Source organism: Perca flavescens, chromosome 21 (assembly GCF_004354835.1).
Source record: "Perca flavescens isolate YP-PL-M2 chromosome 21, PFLA_1.0, whole genome shotgun sequence".
Classification (NCBI taxonomy): Eukaryota; Metazoa; Chordata; class Actinopteri; order Perciformes; family Percidae; genus Perca; species Perca flavescens.
The window spans coordinates 24355105-24370159 of NC_041351.1; the positions used below are offsets into that span (position 1 = coordinate 24355105).

General features: G+C 40.2%; 2 protein-coding genes across 2 annotated transcripts in view; both read right to left on the minus strand.

The window, feature by feature from the left end:
• Window positions 1-4122: 4122 nt before the first annotated feature.
• On the minus strand, window positions 4123-7014 carry wfikkn2b (WAP, follistatin/kazal, immunoglobulin, kunitz and netrin domain containing 2b). The gene is made up of 2 exons (XM_028568208.1): window positions 6571-7014; window positions 4123-6335 (listed from the first exon to the last, which is right to left on the minus strand). Exons 1-2 carry the CDS (start codon window positions 6754-6756, stop codon window positions 4779-4781), a joined length of 1743 nt encoding a protein of 580 aa, XP_028424009.1. The 5' UTR covers window positions 6757-7014; the 3' UTR covers window positions 4123-4778.
• A 7132-nt stretch (window positions 7015-14146) lies between these two features.
• Window positions 14147-15055, minus strand: part of abcc3 (ATP-binding cassette, sub-family C (CFTR/MRP), member 3) — a 65551-nt gene continuing 64642 nt past the window's right edge. The window contains exon 31 of the mRNA XM_028566962.1: window positions 14147-14992. Coding sequence (XP_028422763.1) covers window positions 14881-14992 — 112 coding nt within the window. The 3' untranslated portion in view covers window positions 14147-14880. The remainder of the gene's footprint in view (window positions 14993-15055) is intronic.

Consider the following 15055-nt stretch of genomic DNA (forward strand, 5'->3'; position numbering starts at 1 on the left):
AGACACTTACCATAGATTAATGGTGATCTTATTTAGACAGAGAGACAAGGCCTGGGAAATATATATGGCTTATCAAAGGACTCTGATGACTGGAATTCATATACACTTTTACTGACATGTACAACCAAAACCAGCAATGCTAAATCTAAGTACTAAAAAGACTTTAGAGATTTTAAAGAATTAAAAATGTTACTAACCCTAAACAGTTTTGGAATAAAATTAACAGTTTAACTAATAAACACACTAAAAACAAATTTTCTCATATTAGACTCAATAATGAAAATCTCACTGATTCTTCTACAATTGTCAATGCTTTTAGACAGTACTTCTCTTCCATCAGCAGCTCAAAGTTCTCTGATTTCCCCTATCCTGGAATCTTACGACATAACCCTATATGTCATAGCTCCTTCTCCTTTAGAAGATGATCAATTCACCCAGCCGATGTCAAGCAGGTTATTTGTGGATTAAGCTCAGGTAGTGCAGCTGGCCCAGATGGTTTGGAGATTAAGTTTATTAAAACTGCCTCTCATGTTCTTGCTTATCCTATATCTGACTTATTTAACCTCTCCTTATCCACATGCACAATTCCATCAATTTGGAAATGTGCCAAAGTTAAGCCTTAGCATAAAGGTGGTGACCCTTCTGACCTCAATAATTACATACCCATTTCCGTCATCAACAGCATGGCAAAGGTGTTTGAAAAGCGAATTTTTAATCAAATATCCCAATATGTCAATGACTTTCATATATCTCCACACCAATCTGGATTCAGACCAAACTTTACTACAACCACTGCACTTCTGAATCTCACCAATGATATGTTCTCTTCTTTAGATAATAACATGCCCACTGGTGCAATTTTCATTGATCTGACAAAGGCTTTTGACATGGTTGATCACTATCTTCTCCTTAACAAACTTTTTGCTATTGGCTTCTCAAGACATTCTTTACTGTGGTTTAACTCATACCTTCAAAACAGACGCCAGTGTGTTTCTTATAATGGTTGTCACTCCAAATGTATGACTATTGAAAAAGGTGTACCTCTAGGCTCATCTCTAGGGCCTTCTATTTTTATTAATGATCTTCCGCAATTTTGCTCTACTTCTCATATTCATTTATATGCAGATGCTACAGTGATCTAAACCTCCAAACCAGACATCTTACATATTGATGAGTATTCACTACAGGCTGACTTTGATGCTGCTCAAAAATTGTTTTCACATAAACTTTTACTTAGGGATTAAGGATTATTTCACAGTTTCTACTACCAATATTAGATTATGCAGATATTATTTATCAGAATACCTCTGAAACCAATTTTAAGTAATGGATATAGGCTAATTTAGATTTAAAAAGACTGTGTTACCTTTATTATAACACTCAAATATGTTTTGCGGCTCCAGACAGATGTCTTTTAATTTTTTGGGCCAAAAATGGCTCTTTTGATAGAAAAGGTTGCCAACCACTGAGTTAAACCATCAGCCACAATGTCCCAGGTTTGAGTCTGGCCTTTATTGCATCCAGCTCTTTTCCTTATTTCGTGGTCTCTCTATTTAATAAATGCATTCAAAGCCCACAAAATCATTTAAAAAAAGTATGACATGAATTGTGAGTTTAACCAACAAGATTAGATAGGGTCATTTTGAAGGATTTAGGCCTGAAGAGGCGAAAGTATCCAGTACTAAGAATTTTGAAAAAGCATTTTCCCTTCTTTTTTGCCATTATTACTTAATTCCTTTTTCACAGGTAGATGCATAACAGTTAACTTTAATACACCACACAAATGTGTTGATAAACTATATTACATCATTCTGTAAATAAAAATAAAAATATTTCCTCTTAAAGGAACACGCATATTGGGCTTATTCACTGTATCCCCCAGAGTTAGATAAGTCCATACATACCCTTCTCATCTCTGTGCGTGTTGTAACTCTGTCTGATGCCCCCACCACTAGCCTAGCTTAGCACAGATTCTGGAGGTAACAGGTTCCATCTAGCCTACTGCTCCTAATAAGTGACAAAATAACGCCAACATTTTCCTATTTACATGTTGTGATTTGTATAGTCACAGCGTGTACAAATAACAAGGCCACATGAGACACAGCCATCTTCTAACCGTATACATACTGGGAACTATATTCTCAGAAAGGCGAAGCAGGGAGCAGAGAGTAACAACGGTGCTTTTCAGGTGCAACACCTGAAAAGCACCTGTGTCCCCTGGAACCATATGTGAAATCTACTTTTAAAAAGCTGGGTGTGATAATGGACAGTGATTTTAAATTGGACAAGTAGATACACACTGTAATAAACTCTTTATAAACTTTTTCCAACTAATGCTCTTGCAGGTCAAGCCATATTTATCTTTTGAATAATTTTGAAAGAGTTATGCTTTTATCTCGACCTGACATGACAATTGTTTTGTTCTACATCTTGGTGTACACCAGGCCTCCCCCTCATGCTTGCAGTTGGTCCAGGACACTACAGCTCATCTTTTAACAGGAACACGCAGGCGAGAGCACATTTCCCCCGTACTGGCCTCCCACCACGGGCTCCTAGTATGTTTTAGGATTGATAACCCCCCCCCATTTAACACACTATGCTAGTTGCCTTTCTATATTATCGTCATTTTGTCTTTCAAACTTGTTTTTGTGTTTTCACAGTGTTCTTTTTATGATTTTTTTTTATATATCTTTGATTGTACAGCACTTTGGTCAACTGTTGTTTTTAAATGTGCTTTATTATACATTAGAATTGGATTGGATATCTTTTTTCCTGGCAGAAATGAGTTTCAACAGGATCCACACACACATACCTAAATACATACCTGCATGGACACAAGCGTGCACCAGTATAGCCTGGAATCTACATATGTATACATGAACATCCACAGATTTACAGATGTATAAACCAAAAAAAATGACCTTTGTATATGCATATGCATGCATGGAGTAAGGAAGGAACAAATCATCTTGTGACCCTGAGGCTGGGTACCACTGCCCCAGTCTCTAAATAACCCGACAGCATGCTTTTCCTTTTAGCTATTTAACAGGAATAAATCATTAATCTGTATTTTATTTGATGTGTTTGGTTTTGAACTCACATTTTTAAAGCAGCATTTTGAAGAGCACTCACACACCATCATGCTAGTGCTCTTAACCAAATCAGCTATAGATAATCACAAATGAAACCATCAACAGTATTACCTATGAGAATGAACCAGTCCAACCCATTGACCTCAGAATTTGTGCAGTGCAGGAGCTGAATTCTAAATACATACCTGTGAGGGAAAAATAAGAAGTGTGTGATTTTGAAACGGTGTATCGAAAAGTGATAAAATGTCTGTTGGTAGGTTTGTTGAACTTTGTTTATATTGCTTTCTGAAGTGATCCAAGGTGCTGCAGATCTAATATTTCTCTGCTCCAGAGTCTCAACAGCTGCTGAAGTGCAGGTCTCAGCTCCCTGGTGGTTTTGCCAGTAAAGGAACATCGTACATGGGCTGATATCCTGCCTCCCTCATCGCTCTGGATGGGAGAAACAGAATCTCATCTGGGAAGTAGAGCACCCTCGTCGAAGCCCACCAAGGCCTGTTCCTAGTAACCCAGAGACGCCTGCTGGCACGGCATGAAACACATAACTCTAGTATGGGATTGGATCTGAGGTTTACAGCTTGGGCTCCTTCCCCAATTAGACGGATCATGGAGGCAAAGCAAAATAGGGTGAAGTTTTTACAATGCCACATGCGTCTTTATAATGGATGGGTTCTGTTTTGGGGTTATATCACAGCCTGTCAGAGTAACCACACAGGTCCAGCCACTCTGTCCCCCTCTACACTAAATATTCAACTTAAAAATGTAACTTCAACACAGTCATTGTGTCCTGTAAGCTTCAAAAGATAAAATTCAGTACCTGGAATTAAAATATATAATAATAATTCAATAGTACACAGATATGAAAAAAATATCAATGAAAGGAGACTGATGAAAAATCCCAAATCTTTATTTTCTTTTCAAAATTATACAAAATGTCGGTTTATTTTTTAGAAAGAATGTGAAGTACAAAAACAAGATAAAAGAAAAGCTAACATGAAAATAAATAGCCAAAAAGTAATAGCAAGAAGATAAAAAATAAATGACTGACTGCGAGAAAATGTGGTGGTTAAAAAATATATTACAACTCATTCATTTGGATGAACCAAATCTACCTTGTCATACTGTATGTGCAAAACCCTGCACAGGTATATGAATGCATTTATACAACATGAAAACTGAGAAATTAGGGGTACATGTATAAAAGTATGTATAGAGTGTTCAGATATTAAAAGTGCCAGTTGGAAATACGGCAAATAAACAAATCAAAAGATTTGTGACCCTTAAATTAAGTAAATAAAAAAACAAACTCAATCTCTTGTCTGTTTTGTGCTTCAATGCAAGTCTGCAACCTCCATTTCTGCTGGAGGCAAAAGAGGGCATGAGGGAAGTCGGAGTCTGGGGGATTAAGGCAACAAGAGGATCATGATGGATGCCTCGCGTGTTCACAAACATGGTATTTCAATTAACTACACCAATGGCCGCACCATAACAGAAAAGCTCCGCTGCGAACAGACCACATTAAAAGACAAAATGTCATGTAACAGGGCTCCTCATTAGGAACTCCTGAAAATTTTCAAAAACCATTTAAATCCATTAAATGTAGCAACAATGGTCCTACAATTTTAAATGTTACTGCAATTAATGTTCGGAAGGCAGTCTACACTTTATGTACACATTATGTCCCTAATCCTAACCCTTTTGAGGGCTGTTGGTGATCGCTTTGAGAATGTCACACGTGTTTTTGGAGATGACCTCTTTCAGCTTCCGTACACGGCGAGGGCTGAAAGCCCCCACATAGCTCTCCGGCTGAAGGACGGCCATGCCGTCGCTCACGTTGCCCATAATGATGACCTGTCCCTCAGCAGCAGCACCTGTGATGTTCGGGCACGGGCAATTCCAGTCCATATTGAGGAAAGTGACCTCCAGAGGCTCCTTGCCAAAGAAGCGGAGACCCATCTTCTCATCCTTCAGGATCTCTTCCACAGTCACCAGGGCATGGCCCGAGTCCTTCTCCTCTGTGAGCTCCGTCATTCGGCCCAGGATAACAAAGTCGCTTCGGCAGAAGCTCGTCACTATCTTGCCTCTCGGTTTGCAGGCCTTGCAGTGGTGGTTTTTCGGGTAGGGGCAAATCTCCTCGCAGGCTTCTTTAGATTCAAAGTTGTTGTCGTTGCCCTCGCACCCTCCGTAGATGAAGGACTGACACTGCCGCAGGGTGCTGCTGTAGGCCCAGCGTGGCTCGTAGGCCTTACAGGAGCCCTGCAGGCTGGGGAGCCCGCAGGGGCCCGAAAGCTCGGGACCGCAGCACTGCATGCACTCCTCGTACGTCTCGAGCACCTTCCTGGGCTGCTGGCTGTTGCTGTTGATGTGGCAGTGGGTAAAGGAGAAGCAGTTGTTGGTCTTCGGCTCGTAGTACCAGCTGACTTTCTCCATCTCGCTACCGCAATCCTCTGGGTTATCAGGGGGCTTCAGACACTCCTCAGGCAGGCAGCGGGTCACATTCTTGGGCTCGGGGGTCTTGGGTGGCTCTGTGGGAAGCACAGTCAGTGGGTGGTTGGCCTGCACTGAGCCAGATGGGTTCTGAGCGGTGCAGGTGTAGACGCCTGAGTCATGCGGCTGGGCGTTGTAGATGACCAGCTGACCGATGTTAGTGACCACCATGTTCACTCGCACATGATTGGGCCTCATGGCTACCCTCTCCACCCCCTCTGGCAGCTGCTTCTCCCAGGTGATGTCAGGCCGGGGTCGCCCCGTCACGTCACACAGGAAGCTGGCTGTGTCACCCGCATTAACAGTCTGGTGGGCGGGGCTGCTGACCACGACGGGTGTCTGAGGCTCAGTGGGAGGTGGGATAGTCGCCTGAAGAGGAGCAGTGGTCGGGCGGAGAGTGGTGGCCTGGGGCAGCGAGGGGCTGGTGTTGGGCCAGGTGAGGTGGAAGCGGCAGGTGACAACAGCCAGGGTGATGCCCTTGGAGCAGGCCTCTGCGTCCATGTAGCACTTGTTGTAGTAGGTCATGCCATCAGACGCGCAGGTGAAGTGCGGCTCCCTCTCGCAGCGGTCCCGGCACTTACACACCGGCTGGCCATCCCAGATGTCGCACTCAGACCCCTGCTGGGTGCACATGAAACTGGTGCACGTGGCTTCCTTGGGCATTCCCATGGGGCCTTTCTCCCCGTGCAGGTAACGGGCTGCCACACAGCTCCGATTCCCACACACATTTTGGCAACACTTCTCAAAGGACTCACACTCCTGTAAGAGGAGAAGAGAAAGTTACAGATGCAGGAGGCTGCAGGCATCTGGGAGGCATTTTCATAAAGTAAACAATGATAAAAAATGAAAAGGCATAATAGATATTAATTAGAATTGAGAGCAGCAAGCGAATATAAACATATACAATATCAATTATGTAATAAAGGAACTGCAAAATAACTGAATCTAGCAGTTAAGAATGCTTCATTCTAAAAGGTTACTTTAATGGCATTACCTGATCAGATTCACACTCTCGTGTGCAGGTGCTCATGGCATCCACCCACAGGTTGGGGTTCATGTCATTGGGGCAGATCCCCGGGTGTGAATAGGTGATGTGGGGCAAAACTCCGACCTGGTGCTCCATCCACACTGACAAACACGCCAGGAACCAGATCCACCGTGGAAACAGCATCCACCACATCTCCAGAGCGAAACACAGCTCAACAAGTGCTGAGGATTTTTCTTTTTAAGTTTGAGATTTCTGTGATCCAGCGGTACGCAAACTCCACTTCTCTGACTAGTCTATAAAAGTAGGTGAGTCTGCGAGTCAGGACGATGTGTGTCAGCTGATTTATCCAGTTTGGTATCCCTCTTCCGCAGCGGATATGCTCTATTTATACTAACGATCTGCAGCCATCATTACCATGACTCGCCAAGTTCCTCGCAACATGACAGTTATGAGTTGCTCCTGAGATGTTGAAAGAACCTTTATTTTTTTTTTTTTTTATAGGCGGTGGTAAGCTTTGGACTGGGACTGGCGGGGCACCTGCCTGTTAAAAGGATCGCTGGTAACCCCGTTTAACCCTTTGCGGGCTCCAGCGGCGCCTGAGCGCGCTGTGCGCAAAGACGCACAGAGAGAAGAGACATCAGGCTTCGTTGCTTTAAAAAAATATACATACGCGTTATTTAACAATTGCGATGAAAGGATCGAACTAAAACTAGGCTACATATGCCTTAAACATAAACTGAGAATGTTTGAATTTAACCGTGTATCCAGCAGTAAGCAAACTCCACTTCTTTCAATATAAAAGTAGGCACCGCATGTTTTTCGTTTACCTCATAACGTTAGTTGTAGTAATTGAAATTAAGCTGTTCATGTACTTTGGTTTTAATATTTACTGACTATAAAGGTAAACTATGACTATACAGTAACGTCTGAATTATTTCGATATGTAAATACGTGAATCAATATATGTTTACTTACCTGTTGAAAGAATAGAACATTTTTAATGCATCACTCTTGTTTTAAATCTTATCCATTCGATAATGAAAGAGATTATTTCCTTATTTTTTAAGTATGATCATTTCAACACATCTGTTTTTGATGAGTAGAGTCTGTAGGTGCGTTATACCAAGATCTGCAGAGAAATTATATTTAATTTGGATCTCTTTTATTACACACAATAGGCTCTTGCAAAATACTAATATTTATAGTACTTTTCATCCCACAGGGAATCTATGAGGATGTGCTCAACAAACATTAGGCGACTGGTAATTTTGGTGCTGTTTGTATTATGTTCAGTAATATTCTTTCACATAATACATTTAACAAACTGATCAGTCATAAAGAAAGGAAATAAGAAATGGGGGAAATAATCCTCTTTGAACTGTGATCAACAATAATAAATGCAGAGTAAATTTTTTAAAATAAGTCAAAATAAACAAACTCTCCCCAGTTTGGTGCATTACCTTGGTAAGTTTGATGGCAAAATGAAATATAATCTATTTAAATCTGACTGCATGCAATTTTAAAGAACAAACTGAAATACTGAGGGAGCACTGATGCTTACATTTAGAGCTTTTTCGGGCACAGTAATAGACTGAATAATTGTATATTCTATATTGTTTTTCCTTACGCTTATTCAACTTCTTGTAAAAGATTGGAATTATTAATGTTAATTAAAAGTCTGAAATTCACTTTTTAAAACCCAGCTCACAATAAAAGAAATATTGCAAAGACAGACAATATAACATTGTAAAACATTGCATGTACAGTACAGTAAATGTTATATTGATTAAGAGTTTTTCCACATCTGACCAGTGATATGTGACTGCTGCTGCATAACTATTTCCATTCTTTCACCAACATTCAGCCATGGACTTAAACTTAACAGTATACATGCTCTACATTCTACAAAGCATGTCTTTGTACTGTACACACCAATACAACCACTTTGTGTGGATTTATGGGAATCTCAAGACGCACACATTCCAGAAAAACGGACTCAGTTCGTTGCGAACACAGGCAGCAGGACATTACATTGACAAAATTGAATTGCAACATCATAACAGGTTATCACCCAACACTCACACGTTTTAATGTATGAGTTTGGCTTCATGTCTTGGACCTGAAATAGCAAACACAACTTTGAATACATCCCTTTTCAAATCTGTCAAGTAGGAGAGCAGAGGTGAGATGAGGACAATACAAGTAAAAAAAATAAATAAAATACTTTGAAGATCAGGTGATGTGCTCCCCAGTGGGCGTGTGCGTTGGCAGAGCATTTAATGAATGAAGGTGTAATTATAGTTTGCGCTGCTCATTCCTTTCCTGTGTGAACGACTGGTTTTCTCAACAGTTCAGCTGAGGACAGCCGAGCTATTAGACTGCCTTCCAACACAACAGCAGTGGACTCACTCTGTGTGTGTGTGTGTGTGTGTGTGTGTGTGTGTGACCAGCAAATAAATAAAGCCTGTTTATCTCGAGCCTGCCGAGCTTCCAGAGCTGCAGGTCTCAATCCTGTAAGAAGGATTACATTTGCTCTATTTCACTGCCAATGACAAACAACTGCACACATTCTGCATGTATGATTAACTATATCAGCTTATTTGAAGAGCTATATTTACAGTACTGTGTGTTGGGGTCTTTCTTGTGATTTATGGACTGACATCAAACCCACCATTCTTCTAGGTCTCAACCGCAAAAGTCCTTGTTAACATATACAAACTTTTCATTACATGCATTTGAAGAGCTTAATATTGCTTAAATAAATGAAGGCAAAATATAGCCCGGACAGGTAGGAGTCGGCTCACTTTATAAGGCCCTCACACAGTCTGAACCTGTCATGTAGCCTAGGCAACAAAGGTTTGGTACGGAGGAGAAATTAATAATCTCTTGTCAAACCCGATGAAGATGGATACATCTCGGGGCTACAAATACATAGGAAATGATTATTTCTTGACTCGGGAAAATGTCAGTAAAATAATAGGAACCCTGAAAAGCACAAAATCATCTAATGGCACACCCTCAGGCGAAAGGTTATTTGAGGATTTAAGCTTTAATAAAAGGAACAGCTACGAGAAACTTTCCTCAACTAGATTGCTTTGTAATTTAAAGAATTAAAGCACACCCCAGTGAATTTAGATGAGATGGATCAATGTAGGCTAAGTTGCAAGTTTTTGGGTCTTGGTCACCAGCTTTGTGAGTCCAGTATCAAACCAAACAACTCCAGAAGCTCAGCTTAGCTGATATTAGACCATTAAGCACCTGATAATGAGCTTACTGTACCATGTACATAGTGTGTATTTGCAGTGCAATCATTGGTTTGGTTTGGTGTTTTTTTACACAGCACAGCACAGCACACACACACACACACACACACACACACACACACACACACACACACACACACACACAAAACAAAAAACATAAAGTCACTCCAACATGAGACCTGGACACACAAAAAGGTCCAAAAAAAGGAATAACTAGACATTTTGGGAAATACGCTAATTTGCTTTCCAAGAAAGCTAATGAGTACATTTCCCAAAAGGACAAACTACTCCTTTAAACATTTTAAGTATTTAAAATGTCTTATATGTAAATGGCTTATTTTATTGTGATAAAAAAATGTAAGGTTTCATTTTACTTTGTCACCCCTTTGCTGTCATTCCCCCTCTCTCACCCCTTTCAGGTCTAATCTGTCCTATACAAATAAAGGCCTAAAATGCCAAAAAATTATCTTATATATGTTTATCATTTTCAATAGTTTGACACTTTGGGAAATATGCTTATTTGGGTTCTTGACGAAAGTTAGGATGAGAAGATTGATAGCTAATTACGCCCATATGCCACATATAAGGCTAAAGCTAGCAGCCAGTTAGCTAAGCTTAGCACAAAAAGTGGAAACAAGGGTATATTCCACGGGCCCAGATTCAAATATCACTTATTGGTACCACCTGAGGTGGCAAAGTCTAGTAATGATTTTTGTAACCCTCCATGTTTGTGGGACATATTCTGATATGATAACCTTTGCAGAGTCGCAGCTGGTTGTAGTTAACACGAATAGTTTACAAAAAGGATGTTTGAGCCTAAATAATTGCAAGAATATATATATAAATTACATGCCATGGGGACATTCTTCAATTTCAGCGATTTAGTTAAGTCTGGAATAGACTATCTGTTTTCCTTCTGTTTCTAGCAGCTTGTTTGCTCATGATCATTTACTGGCAGACAAGGCAAGTACTGCTGGTTCTGTATTAATACTCGTCAGTATATCTAAAGTGCTATCTTTAACTTAATGTATCAATAAGGATCATTATTTAATTTAGTCAAGATTAGTTAAGATGAATTTGACTGTTCATCAATGTCAGTTTTGCTTTTAGGTTGTAACTGTGCTGGCGTCAACGTGGAACCAATATGGCCACCTGTGAACAAGCATTTTTTGGACGAGAGGGTTTAGCTGGGGAGGATGACAGGGCCGAGCCAGTGTTGTCTATGGTTGTAATAGCGCTGCACTAAGCTAAACGCTAAAGAGGGAAAGTTTCTGATTTTCAACCCTTCTGAAGCATGTGCAGCAGGACAAATAAACTGCAAACATTCCCTCATTAGCTAAGTTATCAGATAACGTTAGCAGTAGTTAGCTAGCTTACAGAACGCTGAATAAAGCATATCTAGGCGACCAAAATGTCCGAATTAACTTTGATGAAGTAAAAACACACAGTAAGATGGTCAAAGTTTAAAATTAAAACACAGACAACACCCAAAAGCAAGTTCACAGCTATTCCAATCTACACAAGGCCATGGTTAGCAATGCAGAGCCTCTGTCCTGATCGATAGCTCGGCGCGTAGCCAAGCCCTAAAGCATCCCCTGCTTTTTTGTCTTTTTTAAAATAAATGGGACCATAATTTACAAAATGAACATCTTTTGAAGACTTGACTCGCTATTGAGGCCATAAACTCATTATCAAAATGTTTATTTAGGTAATAAATCAAGTACATAAAAGGTACATAGGGTAATTTCCCATAGACTTCTATAGAAACTAGGGTTTAATATTTTTCCCGAAAATGAGATGAATCAGATCCCGGGAAATAGACAGCCCATATTCCGGGAATCCTGGGAAATGGCCGGGAAATGGCTGTGTTTTTCTGGTTTGTTTTTACCCAAGTAATGTATCAATATCATTCAAATATGCGTTCCAAAAATCCCAAACTGACATTTTTTATATTATTTGTATCATTTTTAGGACTAAAGAACACAGTTTATGTCCATCATCAACACAGTTTGCTATGATCAATTCTGCTGCGTGCTCAAGTGAGCTGCGTGCTGCAGCGTGACATCTGCTGCAGCAATAATTATGAAATGCCAGGTGGAATGTCTGGGACTTGTCTTCTGAAAATCTAGGCAACCCTTATATAATCAATGTTTTATAGAAATAAAAACTAACGAAATATGGTTAAGTAAATCACTGAATAATTCTTAAACCATTACGTTAATCCATTCTGTGGCTGTTGAGGCTGCAAACGGGAATAATCACTCGAAGTTAACCAAATATGTCTTTATTAGGGCAGGGCCAAAAAAAATTTAAGAAAATGATCCTCAGAAATGTACAATTGTGTGCAGTGTGCACTGCAAAAAGACAGGCCTATCTTTAATGAATGAATGCATTGAGCCTGTGTAATGATTTAGGGAGCCTGTATTACCGTAGCTACCGTCGCCTGCATCAACGTTACCGTATGAGAACAATAGACACGCACTCCTTGCCTTTTTTTATTTTATTTTATTTCCCGTTTCCCGTCATAACCTTTCCCGGGAAACGGGAAATGGTTTTGATCAGATTTCCCCGGGAATCCCGTTTCCTGGGATTAAACCCTAATAGAAACGGACTTCTTTTTGCAACCTGTGTAGTCGCCCCCTGCTGGAAATTAGATAGAATGCAGATTTAAGGCACTTCGCATTGGCTTCACTGTTCAGGCCCAGAAGCTTCAGCCATTATGTTACTGTCTATGGTTTCACCACCATCAACTGTTGACTCCTGGAGAACTCTGCTCCGAGCAGCTCAGATACCACATCATGCACCAGTTTTGGAACTGGCAAAAGACATTCCTGAGAATCTACTACCACAGAGTACCACAGTATCTTCACTATGAAGAAAGTTCTTGATGGCATTCTTACAAAAGAAAAGCAAAGTGGCTAACAGCAGAGGTGTTGGAATGTTATATTTGTAATGTAATAAGTGCAATAAGTGTAAAAACAGGTTTCCTGCCAGAAAAATGAAACAGCTCCTCATTTGGAAAAGTTATCATGTATTATTTGGTGTAACAAATAAAATGTATATAAAAAACAAGACAAATATCATGTTCATTATGCTAAGCTAAGCTAAGCAGCTGCTGGCTGTAGCTTCATATTTATTTAGCGTACAGACATTGTGATATCGACCTTCTATTTGAACTCTCTGCAAGAAAGCTAATTTGCGTATTCTCCTTAATGTTGAACTATTCCTTTCTCCTTTAAGACAACTGTGGGTGGTCTAAAAATAGCAAAAAGAACATCCAGAATACCTATCAGCTTGGTTTTGACTGACAAGCATTGAGCTCACCACTTTGCTGAAGTTGTTTTCAATCTTCCTCTCACTTCTGTTTGCTGCGCCTGCAGCACAAACTGATGGGGCAAGTCAGAAGACAGCCAGAGCCAAACCTCCCTGTCATTTCATGTAGCTGTGCCCATAGGCAGGGACATTACTGAGCAAGCTGGCAGCCGAGCGCTCATACATCCCGGGTTATCACCATCTGTCCGTTCTGGCATGTTGTAGAGACAAAGAGAGTGTGTGTACGGAATCAGTAATTGGAGGAAAACATTGAGAAATGCTAACCGCAGCTTCGCTGTAAAAAAATCAAGCCACAGTGTGTGTCTTTGTGTGGGGCAAGAGACATCTTGCTGCCAGGGATCTGAGTTAAACTCGTCTCCTTAGTCCTGCTATGGTGCTGTACTGTGTGGGGTCAGTCTAAGTGGGAAATTGGGGGTAAAAACCTTCCCCTAACATATTCACGAGTGAGGTAACGTTACACAAGTTTAGATTAAGTGATAGAGATAGTGAGAGAAGGTCTTAGTGAAGGGACTGGAGACAGAAATACTTCTGCTGGATCCCTGATTGGCCTAGAGTGCACTCTAGTGGATGACTGGAATAATTACATTCTCATTTACAGTTTCTTTTTCTAAAAAGGTGTTCCCAATATTTTGCTCACCCCATTTATGTATATCAATGATGATTTTAGCTACCAGTGCACTCAAATAAAACAGCTCTGAATTTGCTAAGTGCACTTAAAAACGTGTTGAGTGTGTATGAGTTCTGCTGTGTCTTAAATTAAGACATTTGACCTAAAAGTAAATGGGTATTACAGGATATGAATACACATTTTGATTAAAGTCTAACTTTTCTTTAACTATGCTGCATTACAAATCTACACACATCACAGTCTTAATGAGTTGTTGCTTTACTTGGATGTCACTGCTGGGCTTTGGTTATATGTGTTCTACACTTTAAATCTGATCATTAGATGTGATTACCTGGAGTTCACATACAGCACACAAACATTGTTCTTCCTTATTTTTTTAATAAAAGCATTATCATATTTCATATTTTGGTGGTACAGAATTCAAGTTTTAATAGATTTGGTTCACAAAAGAATCACAAAATGTAACTGAGCAAACTTCCCTAGATGAGACAATTCTTTAAAAAGTAGCATAAATAATGGTACAGTACAAAAATAAGTGGGTTTATCATAAAGTGTATGCTTTTTTTCTTATGAGGAAAGTACAGTGGCACAATATTTTTCTTTGTAGAAAAAATAAAATAAAAAAGTTCCTCCTTTTTGTTGTTGTTTGTTTTGCAGCAGACCGCCGATTAGAAAATGATACATTCACTGGCTTTCTTTATCCCACTGGCAGAAGGCACTAAAGAGCAGACTTGGATCAACTAGTATTTGCACATATGGCTTGTTTTTTCCTATTCACATCCCAAAGGGACAGTGTTTGCCACCTAGGACAATGCAGACACTTAAGACAATTACAGAATAGTATGTACATGTCCTGATGCGGCTTCAAACCATAGGTTCAGACAATCACTAAGACTTTTGCAACTGCTAGTTGATCCATGTCTGCAAAGGAATTCAGGATTAATTCAAAACCAGCAGTAAGTACACTGAAAGAAATACCAAGTGCACATAAAAATGTCCTCTTCAGTTCAACTGCCAGGTTTGAAATGCAGAGTCAGACTGACCCCAGTTCATCCTCAACCCTGGTTTGTAACATTGGGACAAAATGCAGCTCTACTGTGTCAGTCCAGCATCTTTAGCCATGCCGTAGAAGATTCCTCTCCGTGATAAGAGGTTTGTAGGAGTGTCAAACTCTGCTACCTGTCCCTTGTCCAACACCAGCACTCTGCAAGAAGACAGAGGAGAGAATGAGTCATTGACAAAGCCTGGGTCTTTTTTTTGAGCAATG